This window comes from Terrapene carolina, unplaced genomic scaffold (assembly GCF_002925995.2).
Source record: "Terrapene carolina triunguis isolate 2854851 unplaced genomic scaffold, T_m_triunguis-2.0 Scaffold96, whole genome shotgun sequence".
Lineage (NCBI taxonomy): Eukaryota > Metazoa > Chordata > Testudines > Emydidae > Terrapene > Terrapene triunguis.
In genome coordinates this window covers 41599074-41616571 of record NW_020664447.1, presented here as the reverse complement: position 1 = coordinate 41616571, position 17498 = coordinate 41599074, and the positions used below count along the sequence as shown (strand labels likewise).

The 17498-nt window shown below is 45.0% G+C and overlaps 1 protein-coding gene across 1 annotated transcript in view; it reads right to left on the bottom strand.

The window, feature by feature from the left end:
• Window positions 1-2561: 2561 nt before the first annotated feature.
• The window catches only part of LTK (leukocyte receptor tyrosine kinase), an 88610-nt gene continuing 73673 nt past the window's right edge, over window positions 2562-17498 (bottom strand). The window contains exons 25-29 of the mRNA XM_029911412.1: window positions 8756-8848; window positions 7535-7636; window positions 5304-5438; window positions 4357-4447; window positions 2562-3360 (exon numbers count right to left, since the gene is read on the bottom strand). Of these exons, the coding sequence (XP_029767272.1) occupies window positions 2590-3360; window positions 4357-4447; window positions 5304-5438; window positions 7535-7636; window positions 8756-8848 (1192 nt within the window). The 3' untranslated portion in view covers window positions 2562-2589. The remainder of the gene's footprint in view (window positions 3361-4356; window positions 4448-5303; window positions 5439-7534; window positions 7637-8755; window positions 8849-17498) is intronic.

The window sequence follows — 17498 nt, the reverse complement described above, 5'->3', positions numbered from 1 at the left end:
TTTCTCAATGCAAGCTCCATTGGCAGAAGTGGACCTATCACCACCAAAGGGGCTGAGAACTGATGGTGTTTGAAACTATCCATTCTATAGCCAGTGGTCCTGAAAAGTAGAGGAAGCTATGAGACAAACTGTAAGTCACTGACTGACCTTAACCCTGAGTTGGAGACACCCGGCACTTCTTGCTGGTGTGAAATGAAATGCAACCACTTCAGCTGTGTGCTTCTCGGCACCACACATGAATTGTTGTTGCAGAGGAAATGGAATCTGTGCTTACAGTTAACCATCTCCTTCGAGGAGACTGCTTGTTATGCCAAATTGTGTACACCGACTATACGCCTATGCGGGGTGTGAAGTGATCCTGACCACTATGAATGCAGCAGCCACTCTTCACTCAGGAAACATAGGTGAGGTGTAAGGCAGAGCTCTCGGTGTATTCACACTTTGGTTTCCTGTCTGAAGGGAACAGCTGCTTCATGAAACGTATGTGTATCCTTGGGGCTCTCCTTTCACACTAAACATAAAGATGGTGATTGAAGGAGCTGCACTTCTGATAGACTCTACAGATCAATGAAGTTTTGGGGCACCCTTTCCATCCTCCCTCCACACAACTAACCCTCCCCTGTTACCTGAACGTGGCAGCCGGGAATTCAGAAATGGCACCAGGGCAAAGCACTTCTGAGATGGTTTGGGGCATACAACCAATGCTGGCTTTACCTTTTCAGTCTCTTTGTTTGGTAGGCTCTAACCAGTAAATATCAGATTAACTGCAAACTACAGTAGGAAGCCTTTTAAATAACAACTCTTCTTCCAGAACAGGGACCTGCCTCCTTAACTGACAGGGCTGCACTATTAAGAGGTCAAGAAGAAACTATATTCTGCTGTAAGGACTTCCCACAAGGAGAGACAGGTGCATAAAACCAAACTGTTGTTTTGACTTCCAAGGTGGCTGAAGTATCCAATCCTGCTTTATGAAGAGGCATTTTAAGATTTATGCTCAAATAAAACACTTCTTGGTGGTTTCCCTTCAAGATGCACTCCTTGTCTCAGTTAAGTCCACCTCAGAGGAGTTTCTAGATTATGTATTTAAAATAAACAACATCAAGAACCCAGCATTCTACAGTAATGACCCTAAATCTTCAGTTTATAGCAGTGGTGCCACAGTAATACGGGCTATTACTGCTGAATACTAGAGTCCTTTGAAAAATAAAGTTCATCCCAGGTAAAGTCCATTTAAAGAAAGGAAAAGTCCAGTTCTCACAATGTAGTGTAGTTGGGCATTGATTAGAACTTTTCCCAAACCTCCAGGGTCAGGAACTGTGAGGTAAGTTAGCCCCTGAGGTAAGAAGCAAGTTTTCTTCACCAGTCAAAGGGATGCAATCAACTCCATTAATTATTTTTTTAAAATACATAATTTGTTTTCTCTTCATGTTTTTAAAAACATGCTCTGAGGAGCCTGAAACAATATTTTCCCCTCCCACTTCTTCTGTTTTTCTCAGTTGCAGCATTGATTTCAATTTAATGTTCCTCTGGTATTTCTGCCAATAAAGCAAGTGCAAACGTGGCTGTATTTGGTTACTTCCCTGTCAGGGCACCAGCATCATTGGAATGTGCAAACCTCTGGGGAACACAATGGCCTTTATAAGTTTGCTGTTGCTGCCACAGCACGTGATTTTTGGTATGTTAGATCAAAAGAGTGGTTATGTTGTTTGTCATTTCCAGCCAACTGTAACAATTGGATGGTAGGTTCTTTTTTTTTTTTCTTCACCTGAGCAGATTGAGTGATTCCTTTCATGAACCACTGGACTCTGAGTCAGTGCAGCAATGCCATTGTTATTTATATCCTGAAATCAGTGGCACTGGCTCAATAGGAGGGAACACTCTTGATGGAATGAAGAAGCAAATGCAATTTTCCTCATTAGATTGAGAATCCGTGTGTCGGAAGATGCAGCAGAACACTTCTGATGTTAAAACATTACCCATCTGAAAGAATCTGAAAGTTGAATGGAGGAAATAAGAGACCAAAGAAGAAGTTCCAGTTTGCCCTTTCAGATACATACACTCCCAGTGTGAGGTCCTGACCAGTAGCGTAGCTAGCGGGGTGCATAGGAAACAGCCGCTTCCCCTCAGCACACTTTGCAAAAGCGGCCAGAGAAGGGGGGGGGGCGCAGGCTGGCTGTGGCCCGGCAGCCGCGGCCGGAGGAGCGAGGGAGGGGGGCACAGGCTGGCGGTGGGCCGGCAGCCGCAGCTGGAGGAGAGGGAGAGGGGCGCAGGCTGGCGGCGGCCCGGCAGCCGCGGCCGGAGGAGTGGGGGGGGGGACGCAGGCTGGCGGCGGGCCGGAAGCCGTGGCCGGAGGAGCAAGGGGGGGGCACAGCATGGCGGCCGGGCAGCCACAGCCGGAGGAGCCATGGGGGGGAGGGGCGGTGCGGCCGGAGGAGCCAGCCAAGGGGGGGGCATGGAGCAGCCGGAAGAGGAGCCGGGGGGCGTGGCCAGAGGAGGAGCCAAGGGGGGGGCGCCTTTTTTAGGTTTGCTCCCCCTCCTCTTAAAAGGTGGCTACGCCACTGGTCCTGACCTTTGGAGGAACATTTCCTGTTATACAGGTGTAACACTCAGGTCGTCTGACAAGGAGAGGCCAGAGTCCCTCTCTCTTGATGTTTTCTCTGGCTTACAAAAAGGCTTCCCATCCCTGTGCAGACTGGTGCTCCTCAGCACACCTGCTCTACCCACTGCCAAAGCCGAAGGCCGATCAGTGACATAGTAGAGATCATCATATGCATAATTCACATTGCCGCAGGGGAAAGTCTGGAGCTTCACCAGTTCTATCCCACCAATATTCCTGTGAGGACAGTGGCTTCTGCTCGGAGAGGCTGGAGATGCCCGAGAACTAGGGGAGGAGCTGTAGTTCCCATCAAAACCTGAATCTTCTCGCTCTGTGGTTGCTTTGAGCTTGGCGTTGGGACAGGAGCGACAGATATTTTCCATCACCCAGGATCCGTAGGTTGGGTTCCAAAGGTTTTTGGTTTTGTGTGGTCTGTGTGCCGGCTGACTGCTTGATTCCAGCCTCTGGTTCGAGGTCTGTTGGGACCATGACCCGCTGCTGGAATCAGTGAGGCACGGTAGGCTGGGACCTCTGCTAGTCCAATTGCCAAGGTTCTCCACCAGCAGCTCCTGTGGACATTGTCCAGCTTTATGCCCTGCATGATGGGTTTCTAATGTTATGGGAGCCAGCTGAGGTGTGAGGGATGGGTTCACCAGGAAAGGGACCATCCCACTGGAACTATTTGGGCCCATCACAGAGCTTCCCTCATCCTCTGATGCTGGTCCACATTCAATGGGCAGCTCTGTGTTGATCACGTCAGGGTCCTGAAACAAAGGATTCAGTAATCACATTTTACATTCTGAGCATGCCCAGTTGTGACTTTTCCACACACTTTTTCAGGGAGGTGTTCAGAAAAGTGAGATGATGTTAGCAGTAGTTAGCGCCAGCTGTGTGTAGTGCAGCCATGCATTGTGCAAGCTGCCAGGCACCATTTTGATGGTGCACCTCGCTTATGATTTGCCAACACTTATTTCATTTTAGGGCTTCTTTTGAACACAGGCTGCCATTTTGTGATGCCTTATTGATATTAATGAGTAGGCAGAGATCAGCAACATCTAATAATTTCCTCTTGCATCTTAAACTAGGCTTGGAGCCAGGTCTCCAGCAGCAAACGGCTAGCAGCTTATCAACCCCTCGTGCCCTCTCACCCCCCTCTTCCATGCCAGTTCAGCTGTGACTTTCAAGGAAGTTTGAAAAAACTTGTTGAAGAGTGAAGTAAGGGCATTAGAAGTTGTGATGTGATGGAAAGGTTTCCAGAGCCCAAAATCAAAGACTCTTCACTACTGAATGATCTGGGAGGTGGAAGCAGACACTTTTCACAGGAAGGGATTGTATGCATGCTGGTGGGGTGGAGGTAGGTGAGATGCGATACATGTACAGAAGCACAAACGAAAATACTAGCTGAAGTATAGGCCAAGCACAAAGGGAATTGGGAAAGTAATTAGCCAATCAGAGCAATCCATTCCCTCTGTTTTGGGTGATAATGTTTGTATCATAGGATGATCTGGATGCCATAAACAAGTAAAAGTTTCAGAGGGGTAGCCATGTTAGTCTGAATCTGTAAAAAGCAACAGAGGGTCCTGTGGCACCTTTAAGACTAACAGAAGTATTGGGAGCATAAGCTTTCGTGGGTAAGAACCTCACTTCTTCAGGTTCTTACCCACGAAAGCTTATGCTCCCAATACTTCTGTTAGTCTTAAAGGTGCCACAGGACCCTCTGTTGCTTTTTAAGTAAAAACTTAAATCCTAAAGACCAGTACCTGTGTGCAGTACTTGATTCTTTCCAGAATGGTGGAGAAATTGGGCCGGTACTCTGGACTGTGCTGCCAACATTGCGTCATGATCCGGTAACTTGAGACATAAATAAATATTTATGCCAATTAATAATAAATAATAAATCAAAACCACAAATTAATATGGATTCATTTTTCAGGCCTGTCTCTGGGCCCAGTTCTCAGGTCCAGAAGAACTGCACTCAGCACAGGACCCAACGGGCAGGGCAAAATTGGCCATGTGTCATTTTCATGTTCCCTGATCCTAGGGCCATGGGGGGGGGGGGGTTCAATTACTCAGTGCTGCTCTAATTTGTGCCCAGCTGTCAATAGTTCCAAGGGGATTTTCTGGCAAATGGGGAATTTCTGGAGAGCATCTGTGCCTGCTTCAGTCATGCTTTCTGTCCTCCGGCCACACACCTGATATGCTTCCTAAGGCAGGTGAGTATTCACCACATCGAGGAAATCTGCTGGTAGTTGGTGGCAAAAGGGCCTGTATAAGACCCCAGAACTGGAGCCTGTATTTTTAATTGTATGGAAGTTTATTGGTGATGAAAGTTGCCAGGTTACCAGCCATAGACATTGAAGTTGTCGTTTTATTCACAGAACAGGTATAACATGGAAATAGCAATATAACCTTCCTCGCTTTGCCCTGCTTATGTGCCTCAATCAGGTTTTGGGAGGACCCCCTGGTATAAGGTAAGTGTGTAACTGAGTCTCCCATTCCCATTGAAGCCCTGGGCCTCTCTGCTGAGACTGCCAAAATGGGTACCAATTAATGGTGTTCTCAACTTAAACTTGTGTTAACCTTTGAGGAAACCTAGGGTAAATAGTTGTTTCGTTTTGGGTGTAGAGGGGGTGGCAGCCATCTTTGATTAGCCAGTCTGAATGTTTACTAGCCTTTGACTTGTGTATAAGGGTAAGGAGATACTCACACAGGCCCTGGGCAGTTCTTTGGTGGATCCATTCTTCCTCCACTAGTGACAAATTCCAGCACCTCCTGGTTGGTTTTGCAAGGATAGGGCATGTAGCCTAATGAGAAGATCTCCCACAGCAGCACGCCAAAGGACCTGCCACAGAAACCAGCCAACAGTGCCCCTTAGGCTTTGATTCATACCCTATTGGCTTTAGAATTTGGTGTAAAAGGCCTTCAGACAACACTACCTTGGTGCAGCATCCTAAAGCTCCAGATTAATCATATGGATAGAAAATCAGTGTGACTAAAATAAGGGTTTGTCTATACTGGAAAGATAATTTGGATGAAGTTGGGGTGTGACGTTAAAGCACAATAGCTGTTTCAGAATAACTCCATGTGTAGATAAACCCTTAGAATCAATCTGGATTGTCACCCAAACCTAATTTTGTGAGGTTCCAAAATGTCAGAATAACTCCTTTTAAAGTGGTGTTTCTCTCTGCACTACCTGGCTCTTGAAGTGGAAATACCAAAGCACCATTAAGGTGGCATATCTGGCTTGACTGGCAACATAAAAGTATCAGACATTGCATGAGATTTCCACTTTCTGTAGACTCAAGGTGTTTGCATAGGTGTCCAAACAATTGAGTGTTCATAATAGAAGAACAAGGGGACAGCCAGTGAAACCGAAAGGCCACACATTTAAAATTGATCATAGGGAACTCTTTTTTACACAACACATTTAACCTAGCAAACTCCCTGTCACAAGATATCATTGAGACCAAAGGTGAAATGCTGGCCCCACTGAAGTCAATATGAGTTTTGCCATTGACTTCAGTCGTACCAGAATTTCACCAACCCCTGCCTGATGGGAGCTAGGAAGAAACTTCTGCTAAAGGTAGGTTATCCATAATAGCCCATTACAGGGATTGTACACCTTCCTTTGAAATATCTGGTGCTGGCCACTGACTGGTCTGCTCTGATATGACAGATAATCTTTTGGAGGTCTGGGTATTGCTAATTAAATACACTGTCAGGGAACTGGGTCAGTGTGGCATTGGAAGCAATGTGCCAGCATCGCTTTAAGAGAATACTGTGTTGATAGACACAGTTCTTGATAAACTGAACACCTTCCATTTCCAGTACGTTTTCACAAATGCTCTACTGATGGAGGTGCTTATTTAAAACAGAAAAAGTTTATCTGAAAGGCATTTATATAAATACCATTCCCTCAGCAGCTAGCTAGAGCTTCCGCCTAAGTCTACTGTCATTTTATATTTCAGTGTCTCAGCATTAAAATAATGCCAAAGCAAAGGAGTAATCCTGTGTGATTATGGAGATAGCAGCATCTAAGCAGTCTTGTCAGCTATGGATGCTGAGTGACAGATGCTGAGGGTTGACAAGTTAGAAGTGTCTGACAGTGATGTTATTGAAAATCAGGCTCCTGCTTGTTTGGATTTTAAAACTGCTTTAATATCAGGCATTTAAACAGCCCTTCCTCCCTGCACTTTGCTGCCACATACTGCAAACGTGCAGTCCTGCAGCCGGCTTTTGCAACCTGGACATGCTGCACCACTAGTACCTTAGCATAGTGTTAGGGCATTGCAAGGCTGACAGAGATGCTGTCAACCAGCTCCTTCTTTCCACAGGCTGCAGCCCCTGACAGTGGAAAGCCCTGTTGGAGTCAGGGGTTCAGTGGTGCAAACCTGCTGCAAGAGCTGCTCTGCTAGATGGCCCAGAACCATCTGGAGCAGTCCATAAAGTGGGCAAAGCTGGACAGAGATGAAGCAGGGCCATCACACGTGGGAAATACACTGATTCAGCATATCTTCCAGGCAGATTCTGCCAATGGGGTCCCTGCCAGGTAAAGAGCAGCAGCAGCGTCTTCCCTCAGCAGTGAAGCCTGCTCTGGGACAGCTGTCCCCTGGTCTGTAAATTGTAGCTATTCGTAGCATGCCGGGAAGGGGTGCTGCATACCCAAAGGAGTGTGTCTGTGTATTTTTATGTATTCTATTTATGTTGGGCCAGATTCTTAAATTCTCTCTCAGGACTCATTTAGTCAAAACTCTAATTGAAGTCAAAGTCAAGATTTCTTGATATCTCCTGTTAGGACTTTGGGCAACGTTGACATGTTTAAAGCTTTATCTGTTAGAAGACCTCAATTCCTGATGACCAGCTGACGTCTCCACACATGCATTGGACTCCCTAAACCCCACCCCTGGCTTGCAGAGATGAGTAAAAGGTAATCGTCACCAGGTATCAGTCTTGGAGGTGAAGATCCCCTCTAGGAAAGCCTCTGGTGGCATCCACTTGACAGGCAGCATGGCTCTCCCTCCTTTGCGATAGTAGCTTGCCCTGGGATGACCAAATGCAAGGAGAATTAAGGGCTTAGAATCAAATTCCATGGGGCTGATAGGGGTCAGATGAATAACGAGTCTTTCCCATTCCACCACAATTGAGGGCAGAATAAACCCAGACAATTCTGTGTGAGAATTGATAAGCAAGAACTTTGTAACCCTCAGAGTTGATAAAAGAGACTAAAATGAATTCTTTAAAGATGATTCCTGGGCAAAACAGGGTCTTCGCACAAGTTCAAGAAGCTTGACCTCTGGTTCAGTGATGGAAGAGGCTAAAAACTGAACCAGGGCCTCCTGAAGAGCGTGATGCCTTAAAGAATTCACTTATATTTGGATGGCCAGATGAATGCTTGGCTTTGTATCCTGTTTTCCCATCATTGAAACTCCACCACAGAGACTGGTTCCTGAATGATTCCCTGGCCTGGTTTTCCCGTTGCCTGCACTTTGTGTGGTCACCTACACCAGTGCACACTGAATGGGAAGCAGGTCTCAAGTGCAGCCATTTTGAGCTGGCGTGGATTTTACAACCACTTTGCACAGGCACAATGACTGTCCAAGGTGCAGGGCAACAGTGCAGTGTTTATTTCAGACACCTTGCGTTTGTCACTAGATTTTTTTAAACTTAAGTGCACCGAATGCCAATGAGCTGGAATTGGTGAATGCATTTGTGCATGCTAGTCTGGACACCAGAAACATTAGTGGTGTGCCCTAAGGCCCAGCCTGGAACAAACCTACATGGAATGTCCAGATTCGTATGTGCAAATGTGTTAGCTCAGTGACTTTCAACCTCTTTTCATTTGTGGACCCCTAAACTTTTTGAATGGAGGTGTGGATCCCTTTGGAAATCTTAGACATAGTGTGCAGAAGCCCAGGGGTCCGCAGACCACAGGTTGAAAATCACTGTGTTATCTAACTTAACTGACAAGCAATTAACTGGAGTAAATATTCTAGCGTAGACAACTCCCCTAGAGATAATGGCTGGCTCCATTGGGGTGATTCCAGCTCAGCTGTCATGGGACAGCTCATATTTCTCAGACATACACGTGATCCCTCCACACTCTGGAGATGTCATTTCAATTACTTTTCTCCAAGCAAATTGAACACTCTTGCCCCTTACCTGTATATATCTCGGGCCATTCCAAAATCACCAATTTTGGCTACTCGTCCTGTCCCAGTGCAGGTCAGCAGGCAGTTCCTTGCAGCTATGTCCCTTAAAAGAGAAATGGAGTAACAAATTCTAATACCTTATGAAATGGTTACCAGGATAACTGCACTTCCGACACATATTGGTCTCTCCAGGTGCCACCCCCACTTTAGGTGTCAGGCCTCACGCTTATTTAGGGTGGAAACATGCATTTCTCTCATTTTCAGGCCAGTGGCAGTCCTCTGTATCAGCAGTGATCAATGTAGCAGATCTGCCTTGGGCTCAGACTATTTCCTTGGCGACATAGGTGCTGGAACTAGGGGTGCTGCTGCACCCCCTGGCTTGAAGTGGTTTCCATCATATACAGGGTTTACAGTTTGGTTCAATGGCTCTCAGCACCCCCCCTGTACAAATTGTTCCAGCGCCCCTGCCTGGGGACAATCTTCTTAGTGTATGTGCAGCATGGCTCAGGTGCACGTGACCAGGATTCATCACCGATATTGGTCTGCTGGTTGGATCATTAGCTTCCCCAGCTTGGGCTGAGTACTGATGGGGAGTGCAACGTGAACTCTGATCCATGCCCGCCCCTTGAGGACAATGACTGTGGTAATTCGTGACCAAGCAGCTTCCTTAAAGTAAAGTATCATTTATTTAGAACAAAAGCATTTCAGAAAAAAAAATACTAAAATTAATAAACCAGCCTAAACTGCAAAGCCTGCGTTTCCCTAATGCTTACCATCCCCTGGATCTGAACAGGCTCAATTTTGTTAGACTCCCACTGCAAAGTCTATCTGTGCCAGCCTGACTGGGCAGACAGTAGCTCACCAGTGAACCATACCATCTGCCCTGCAGAGAGGCTTTTCCTTTGATCTCTAATTCCCAGCCTGGCAAACAGTGTTTACCGTGTGTTGGAGACAAGATACAGGCTCTCTGATGCTAATAGCTGAAACCCATTGTCTTTCTAGTGTGTACCTAGATGGTCTTTCCTGTTTGCACTTCCCACAGACTTTATTAAGTTAAATCAATATATTCACACAAGAAATTCTTATAACACCAATGTAGGTTACATAGTCTCTCTCAGTAACTAGGTTGCATATCAATATTTTTAGATTCTTACATCACAGCTTATAGTACTCATAACATGATTACATATCAGTTCCATTCCTGTTACACCTTACATATTTAGGTTTAAAAAAAATATTATAGGAGCCGATCTGGTGAGCCTTACATGAGTAACCCTTACTCCCACATGTGACCACACTGAAAATTAATCCCTAGTAGGATTAGGCCTTTGTTTATTAAAAATTATTGCTATGTTGTTATAATTCTTATTAATGGTAATTACTACATAGCACCTAAATGGAGTTTTTTCATCCAAAAATCTCAAAGCATTTTACAAGGGTAAGCACCATCTCCATTATATAAAGTGGGAAACTGAATCAGAACTCACACAGAGTCAGTATTAGAGTCAGGCCAGAACCCAGTTCTGCTTTAACCATTTGCTAACATGGCCTCCTTTCCTCTTTGATTTTTTTTAAAGAAAGACCTGTGACTTCTTCACTTTCTCCATAACAATCAGTGGTGTCTCATTTAATGCAAAATGCCATTTGACTAGTATTTCCCAGAAAGATGTTTGTATTTTCTTGGGGCTGGATCTAGCAAATCATAATTCCTGCACTTAGGCTTATACCTGTCCTTAGTCCTATTTAAATTAACAACGTTGCATCTGAGAGTAACTTTGCAAGACTGGGCCTTTAATTTGTGACACAGGAAGGAGATGAATGCATGAGCGAGGCTGGAGAGTTTGTGTTCGTTTAAAGTACCATTGTGCTCTGAAAAGCACCTTGTTAAAAATAATGATGGGGGGGGAGGGGTGTGTTTGTGTTTAATTGTGTCTTGGTGATGGCCAGAAAAATGTGCGTACTTTGCAAGTAAAATATTTCTTCTCACCGCCAGCCTTGAAAACTCCGCCTGCATCTGAAAAACAAGCTGGGGTTTTCCTTTTTACCTCATCACCACAGTAACAAAATTGTTCCAGGACAAATTATAACCTCAGTGACACTTGTGCAATCCCCATCTTCAGTGGGTTTAGATAGGTGCAACAGATTAAAGCTTAGTACACAATTCTTTTATTGATGCTGTACACAAAGGAATAGGATCCATACTGTTCCCTCGTAGATGTTCTGGCTCTGCAGTGGTGAGAGCAGTCAAGCTTAATTTAGTCAGTAAAATCAGCAGATAAGACTCTGACTACACACAGGGGCAGATCTGCTGAGTGGGAAGGTGTCTTTTATATAGTCACTTTTCTGAGCAGAAGGGCACTTTAAGGCAAGTTCTGTTATTTGCCTGAAAAATCTCTCTCTCTCTCTCTCTCTCTCTCTAAAAAGCAGAAATCAAGCAGAAATAACTAACTGGGAAAATTCTGTATTACCTGAGAATTTTCATTCTAGAACCTTCTGTGTCAGATGGTCTTCACAGTGGGGTGTTCCCCAATTCCAGGGTGACTGGAGGCAGACCAAATTTTGGCTCTGAGGCTGGGATTACGATGGCCCCTCTGAAAGAACTCTCCAGAAAGACAGCACCCAAAACTGAAAAATACTAACTGTATAAAAGTACTATTCAACTCAAACTCTTTACAGCAGAGCCTTAACATAAAATGTAAGGATTTCCCGGAGGAACACCTCTTCCCTTTCAAACTACTCAACAAGCAAGCAACAGCCAGAATAAAACCCTAGATATAATGCAGTCCTCCAAGGGAGGGTCAGACTGTCTGACATGGAGGGTCCTAGAATGAAAATTCAGTGGTAAGACAGAATTTCCCTTTTCTCAGTCCCCTTTGTGTCAGACAGCCTTCACAGTGGGCTGTAGAAAGACGTAAATCATCCCTAGGGAAGGAGGAAGGGAGGATTAATATTTACCCATGTAGAATTGAAAATGAACTTAAGGGGGCTCCCTGCTCCAAAACACTCCTCTACCAAATGCTGCATCAGCACAGGTGGGGATGTCGAGTCTAGAGTGTTTGAGAAAAGGTGGCTGGAAGACCCTGTAGTAGCCTTTCAGCCCTTCGCATAAGATATATGTGATTTCTCTGCCCACAAAATCGCTGCTCTTTTCATAGTGTGCATAGTAATGAGAGGAGCTGTGCCTGAGGCTTTGAATGCCTTTGTTATAGAAATCTTTATTCTTCTGTTGGCTCTGTTCACATCTAACTTATGCATTTCTACATTCTTAGAGTGCTTGGTTTCATTCAAAAAGGCAACAATATCATTTCCTATTACATGAGGAAGACTGTGGTGACCTTGAAGATGGAGACCTGGGGAGTCCACAGAACTGCCATGTTTGGTGGAACGTGTAACTGAAGTATAACTGAGAGCATACCAACCTCTGCAGTCCCTTGGACAAGGAGGTGGTGAGTAGACAAGACAGTTTCAGTGAGAAGAGGAAGACAGCTACCAACTGTGATTCTGACAAGTAGTTTTATGTGGACTTGTAGATCCTACACACAGATCCAGATTATGACAGGATGTGTGTATTGCTAGAGGACTGATAAGAGGAGTGGTCCTCAGGAATCTGTTGTGTGACAGTGATGGGAGATTCTCATGAATTTCTTACTGTGCAATATGCCTGACTCTGCTGGCTGGCCTTTCCAAAAAGTGTTGCCTGGAGCCCCATGGTCAAACCATCTGGTAAAAACATTAGACTGTCTTTTGCTTCAGCTGACTTTGCCCTGATGTGTGTCCCTTGTAACACCAACATCTAAACCTCAAGTTACCCACAGACATCTTCTGTGAATGTCCTCTCAGATGTGAGGAGGGTGTTTATCAGCTTCTCAGCATGAGTGATTATAGATCTTTCTTCTCAGCTTCCCAGCTGATGAGCTAGACAGGTCTGGATATTGGTTCAGGATAGGTCCTCTTGAGCTATGTTTTGTGTATTAGTTGGGAGTTTGAGAGAAGGTTTGAGCTATATCTGAATCAGGTCTGAGAACCAAGACCTGCGGGTTTATGAGAAGAAGTTTACAATCATTGTGGCCTGTTCCTTCACAATCTTCACTATCTTTACTTTCAGTGGCTGAGGGAGGAAAGGTATAAAGTAGGCCTTTTAGCCCACTTCTGAGATAAGAGGTGTGACTTTACACCCCATATTCTTCATGGAAATATAGTTATGATACAAATGTGGTATAACTAAGATATACTTTATGCAAGATGGCTCATGTAAGGTACCATTGGAAAGGTTGTGATTTACTGAATGTGTTTATCCAATTTGTATGCATGTATCATTTTTGTATCTGAAGCTGGGAATATTGACCATGTCTCTATATTTCAAATGTGCTATGGTGGATGAGGCCAAACAATGTTAGTGGCTTATTGAAGAAATTCACACAAGCACAAGGATCACCCCTGGAACTGTGTGCAATAGCAACCTCTCAGAGATAGATCTACACAATGGGAACTGTTTGACCCAGGTCACGGCAAAAAAGCTTTCCAGCAAGTGGGGGGAAGATATAAAAGAGAGACAATGACAACAGGAGGGGTCCTCACTCTCCCTACAACAACGCAACTGAAAACACCTGAGGAACAAAGACTGAACTGGGAGAAGTGATGGTCCCAGGCTAAGATCTTTAGCCTGTGTATGAAAACCTGGGAAAGCCAAGACAACCTGTGCCTTAAGAATCTGCCAGCCTGTTTATCACTCAGGGTGAGAATTTGCTAATTTGTATCCTACCTATCTAGTGTGTCAAACTTAGTTTGCGCACTTTGTTTCATTTGCTTAGTAATCTGTTTGCTATCCCTCGACCCACTTAAAATCTGCCTTTTATAGTTAATAAAATGTGTTTTGTTTATTATTCAACCCAGTTTATGCAATTTCTAGCTGGGGGGCAAGAAGTCATACACACCTCTCTTCACACTGGAGGAAGAGGGAGAATTTTATGAGCTTGAGCTGTACAGATATTTCTATACAATGCAAAACAGTAGTATTCTGGGTTTAGAATCATAGAAGATTAGGGTTGGAAGAGACCTCGGGAGGTCATCTAGTCCAACCTCCTGCTCAAAGCAGGACCAACACCAACTAAATCATCCCAGCCAGGGCTTTGGCAAGACGGGTCTTAAAAACCTCTAAGGATGGAGATTCCACCACCTCCCTAGGTAACCCATTCCAGTTTGTCTCCCAAAAGGGGTGGGCATGTGAGTGCCTGGGAGCCCTCTCATACAGAGCTGACTTCAGGCTGTGTCTGCAGCGGGCTGTGGCCCTAGCTGTGTGTGCTGCAAGAGGCTAGAGATCCTAATTCAGCAAAGCAGGGAGGAGTCCAGGCTGATTGAGCAGGGGAGGCTCAGTTGAACCCCAGCACATCAGGTCACATCCTCTAACCCGTCACAAGAGGATCAACAGCCTCTGCTTTCAAGTGTCTCCTCCTCTCCTCTTTTGGTTCTCCAACTGGATTTGGGTGCAAAGAAGTTCATCAATAGGCTTCCAACCTGGCCAGAGATGCACCGAAAAGCTAGCTGATCTAGGCTGCATTCCCTTAGTTCTAAGTGTGTCTTGCTGAGCCAGTTGACCCTGACTCTCCTTCTTGGTATAGAACCTTAAAGAACAGAGTGAGAGCCTCTGTCCAGGACATGAACAAGGCTACCTCTCTAAGCAGTGCTGAAGGTTTTCTGCCTTCTTAGCAGTTATATACACACTTTTTTTTAAAAAAAAGAATAATCTGTTGGAAAAGGAGTGATCTTGATGTCCATAACATGAGGCAGGTTGTACCCCACGTTTCCTACTTGGTCTACATACCCCCCGACCCCGCAAGTCATATAGGAGTCCAGATATGTTCCGCCTTCATGGTGTCCGGAATCTGTAGTTAAGACCAGCGTCCCTGGAAACTATGATCAGATAGCTGTTAAATAATACTAACAATAAATTCACCAAGTGATGCTAGTACTGGATCTGGACCAAGATCTTCATATACTTATTTGCTGCAATTGCTGTCTGGAGATGAAGCAAGAATAGGACTGGTTATCCACATGAGACCAAGTAGCACAGGAGCTGAGTCAGAGATTTTATCTTAGGAGACGTGTGCTAATGTTTGGCAAATCAGACAATATATTCTTCTGAAATAAAGATAGTCTTGGATGATAACTTAGATGCTGGAATTTTGTGAGAGCTGTAACTGGCCCTTCCACTTGTTCGCACAAAGCCATGTTTCTGAAGGCTTTTAGCTGTGTCTTCTGGGCCCTGTATAATCTGATGAGAATGTTGGCCAGACCAAAGTAGACATGTAGCTTGAAGGGACGGATGATATGGAATTTGTGAATACTCAGGTAGAATTTATGAGTCCAAATGGAAATACTCTATATTGTTAATGCATCTTGTTGTAGCAGAAGCTACAGTATCCCCTGGGTGACTCTCCCTGATCATATCTTCAATAGATCTCCATGAGATTTATTTTCATATTCTGAAGTTTTGGGAAATAATGCTGTAATGATGAATTTCAATATTTCTGCCTGGAATATTGATCTCCTTATGGACTTGCTGAAAGACCTGAGATCTAAAATGGGCTGCATGCCATTGTTTCTGTGTACCACAAAGAATCTTGTGTCCCTTCCAAAATATCTCTCCTGCCACTGAACTGGTTCTATCATTTCAGTGCGTAAGAGATGGACTATTGTGCCCTTCATCTTCTGATGCTATGAAGGGACTTTGCTGGTTTCTTTTAATATACTTTGTGGAAAGGATAAACTTGTTCCTGGGATAAGGAGAGAGTTCTACTGAATATTCTTCCCTGATGTTCTCAAGCACTCATTTTCTGAGCAGGTTCACCCCCATATGAGGGCCCACAGAGAGAGAAAAATCTCTTGGAACACCCAAAAACAAATGTTTGGGGTTGGATGGTTTTCCAGAGAATCCCAACCTGATTCTTCCAACTCTTAGGATAGATAGCAATGACCTCTTCCTGCTGCATAATCTCTATGCTGGAACCTGGAGGGGCAATGGCTTCAAAGGGAACACTGGCTGAGATAAGGGAGTTTGAATAGCCTCCCACTGGAAGGAGGGAGGGATTAGTCCCTGGCATACAGCCTCAGTGACGCCTTTGTCTCTGTGCTCTCTAAAGAGTGCATCAACAGAATATTGGGAAGGACACCAGATGTTAGCTCGCAGTTCCAGTTTCTTCAACTGGAGTCATACTTGCCCCCAGGACCTGTCTTTGGAAATTTTGAATGTACAGCAAATCAGAGTCAGGTGAAGCATCAGGCCTGAAAAAGCTACATGGGAAATGTAGTTTAAATTGATTTATGGAGGTCTTGGGGTATATGTGTGTGTGGGCACATGCTCACAAGGGCATCCCAGGAGTGTGTAGACCTGCGCAATAAGAGGCTGCAGCCAATACTCCCCAGGCTGCGGCTGCTGTATCCAATTTTAGTCTGAGTGAAGATCATATTGTCCTGTCTATAGGTCCTGTCTCCCTCAGTTGGTATGACTATACACTTCACGATAGAGGCCACAGCAGACTTAAGCTTAGGCAGAGTAAGGAAGACCTTTTTTGTTCTTAGGTACAAGTAGGTCTTGCTAAGGAATTCCCATTCCAACTTCATCACAACCTCAAAGCAGGTGAGGAAGGATTACACAGCTCTTCAGCTTTGCCTGTTTCTTTGGTTTTAGTGTTTTATTTTCTAAAAACATAAGCATTTGTGAAGCTAGAGCCCCCATTCATGCTTAACTCTGCAAAGCTTAGTTGAGAGTCGGAGGTATCTCATTCAAAGCCTCAGCCTTAGCGATTTCCTCCTTTCCTTTAGAGTGGGAATCTCTCCTGAGAGGTTTTAAGACTTTGCACTGCCCCTTTAAGAGCTGGTTATGACCAATATCCTTCACCAGTCCCTGGGCCAAACGCCTGAGAGCAGGGATCCTGTGCAGGGGTCAGTGCATTACCAAGCAGCCTGGAAGGACAGTCTGCAGGCATGAATCCTGCATGCCTCCCTAAGGCCTGGTCTACACTACGACTTTAATTCGGATTTAGCTGCGTTAATCCGAATTAACCCTTCACCCGTCCACACTACAGAGCCAGTTAATTCGAATTAAAGGGCACTTAAAATCGATTTCTGTACTCCACCTCGACGAGCGGAGTAGCGCCTAAATCGATTTTGTTAATTCGAATTAGGGTTAGTGTGGCCGCACACCACCGAATTACTGTGGTTAAAGTAATGGGGTAGTGTGGCCGCACACCACCGAATTAATGTGGTTAAAAACCGAATTAATGTGCTTAGTGTGGCCGCGCACAATCGAATTTATACAACCTGTTTCCCAAATTCGAATTATCTAAATTCGGATTAATCCTGTAGTGTAGACATACCCTAAGGAAAGCAGCAGCCACTTCATGACATCTCGTGGGACACCTAGAGGCTGGTCCATCTCTCGGAGAGCAGGATCTGAATTTCTTCACCCGTGCACTCCCTGCTGCTGTGTCTGGGCTAAGTGGGGACCAATCACACCTAATGAAGAGTGAGCTGGAGCCACTGGAGACAAATTGCCCATTGGTATCTGAGAATTCACAGGAGTTGGAATGTTTCATGGCTTGCTTTGAAAGCTGTGGGAATAGGGATTCCATGTCTGGGGAAGGGGAGAGGGTTTGAAAAAAAAAAAAAAACTTGCCCCATACTCCATGACACTGGTTCTGGCCTGGTCTCAGTGGAGAGAATTTCCATGTGACATGCTCAATGATCTCGGTCTG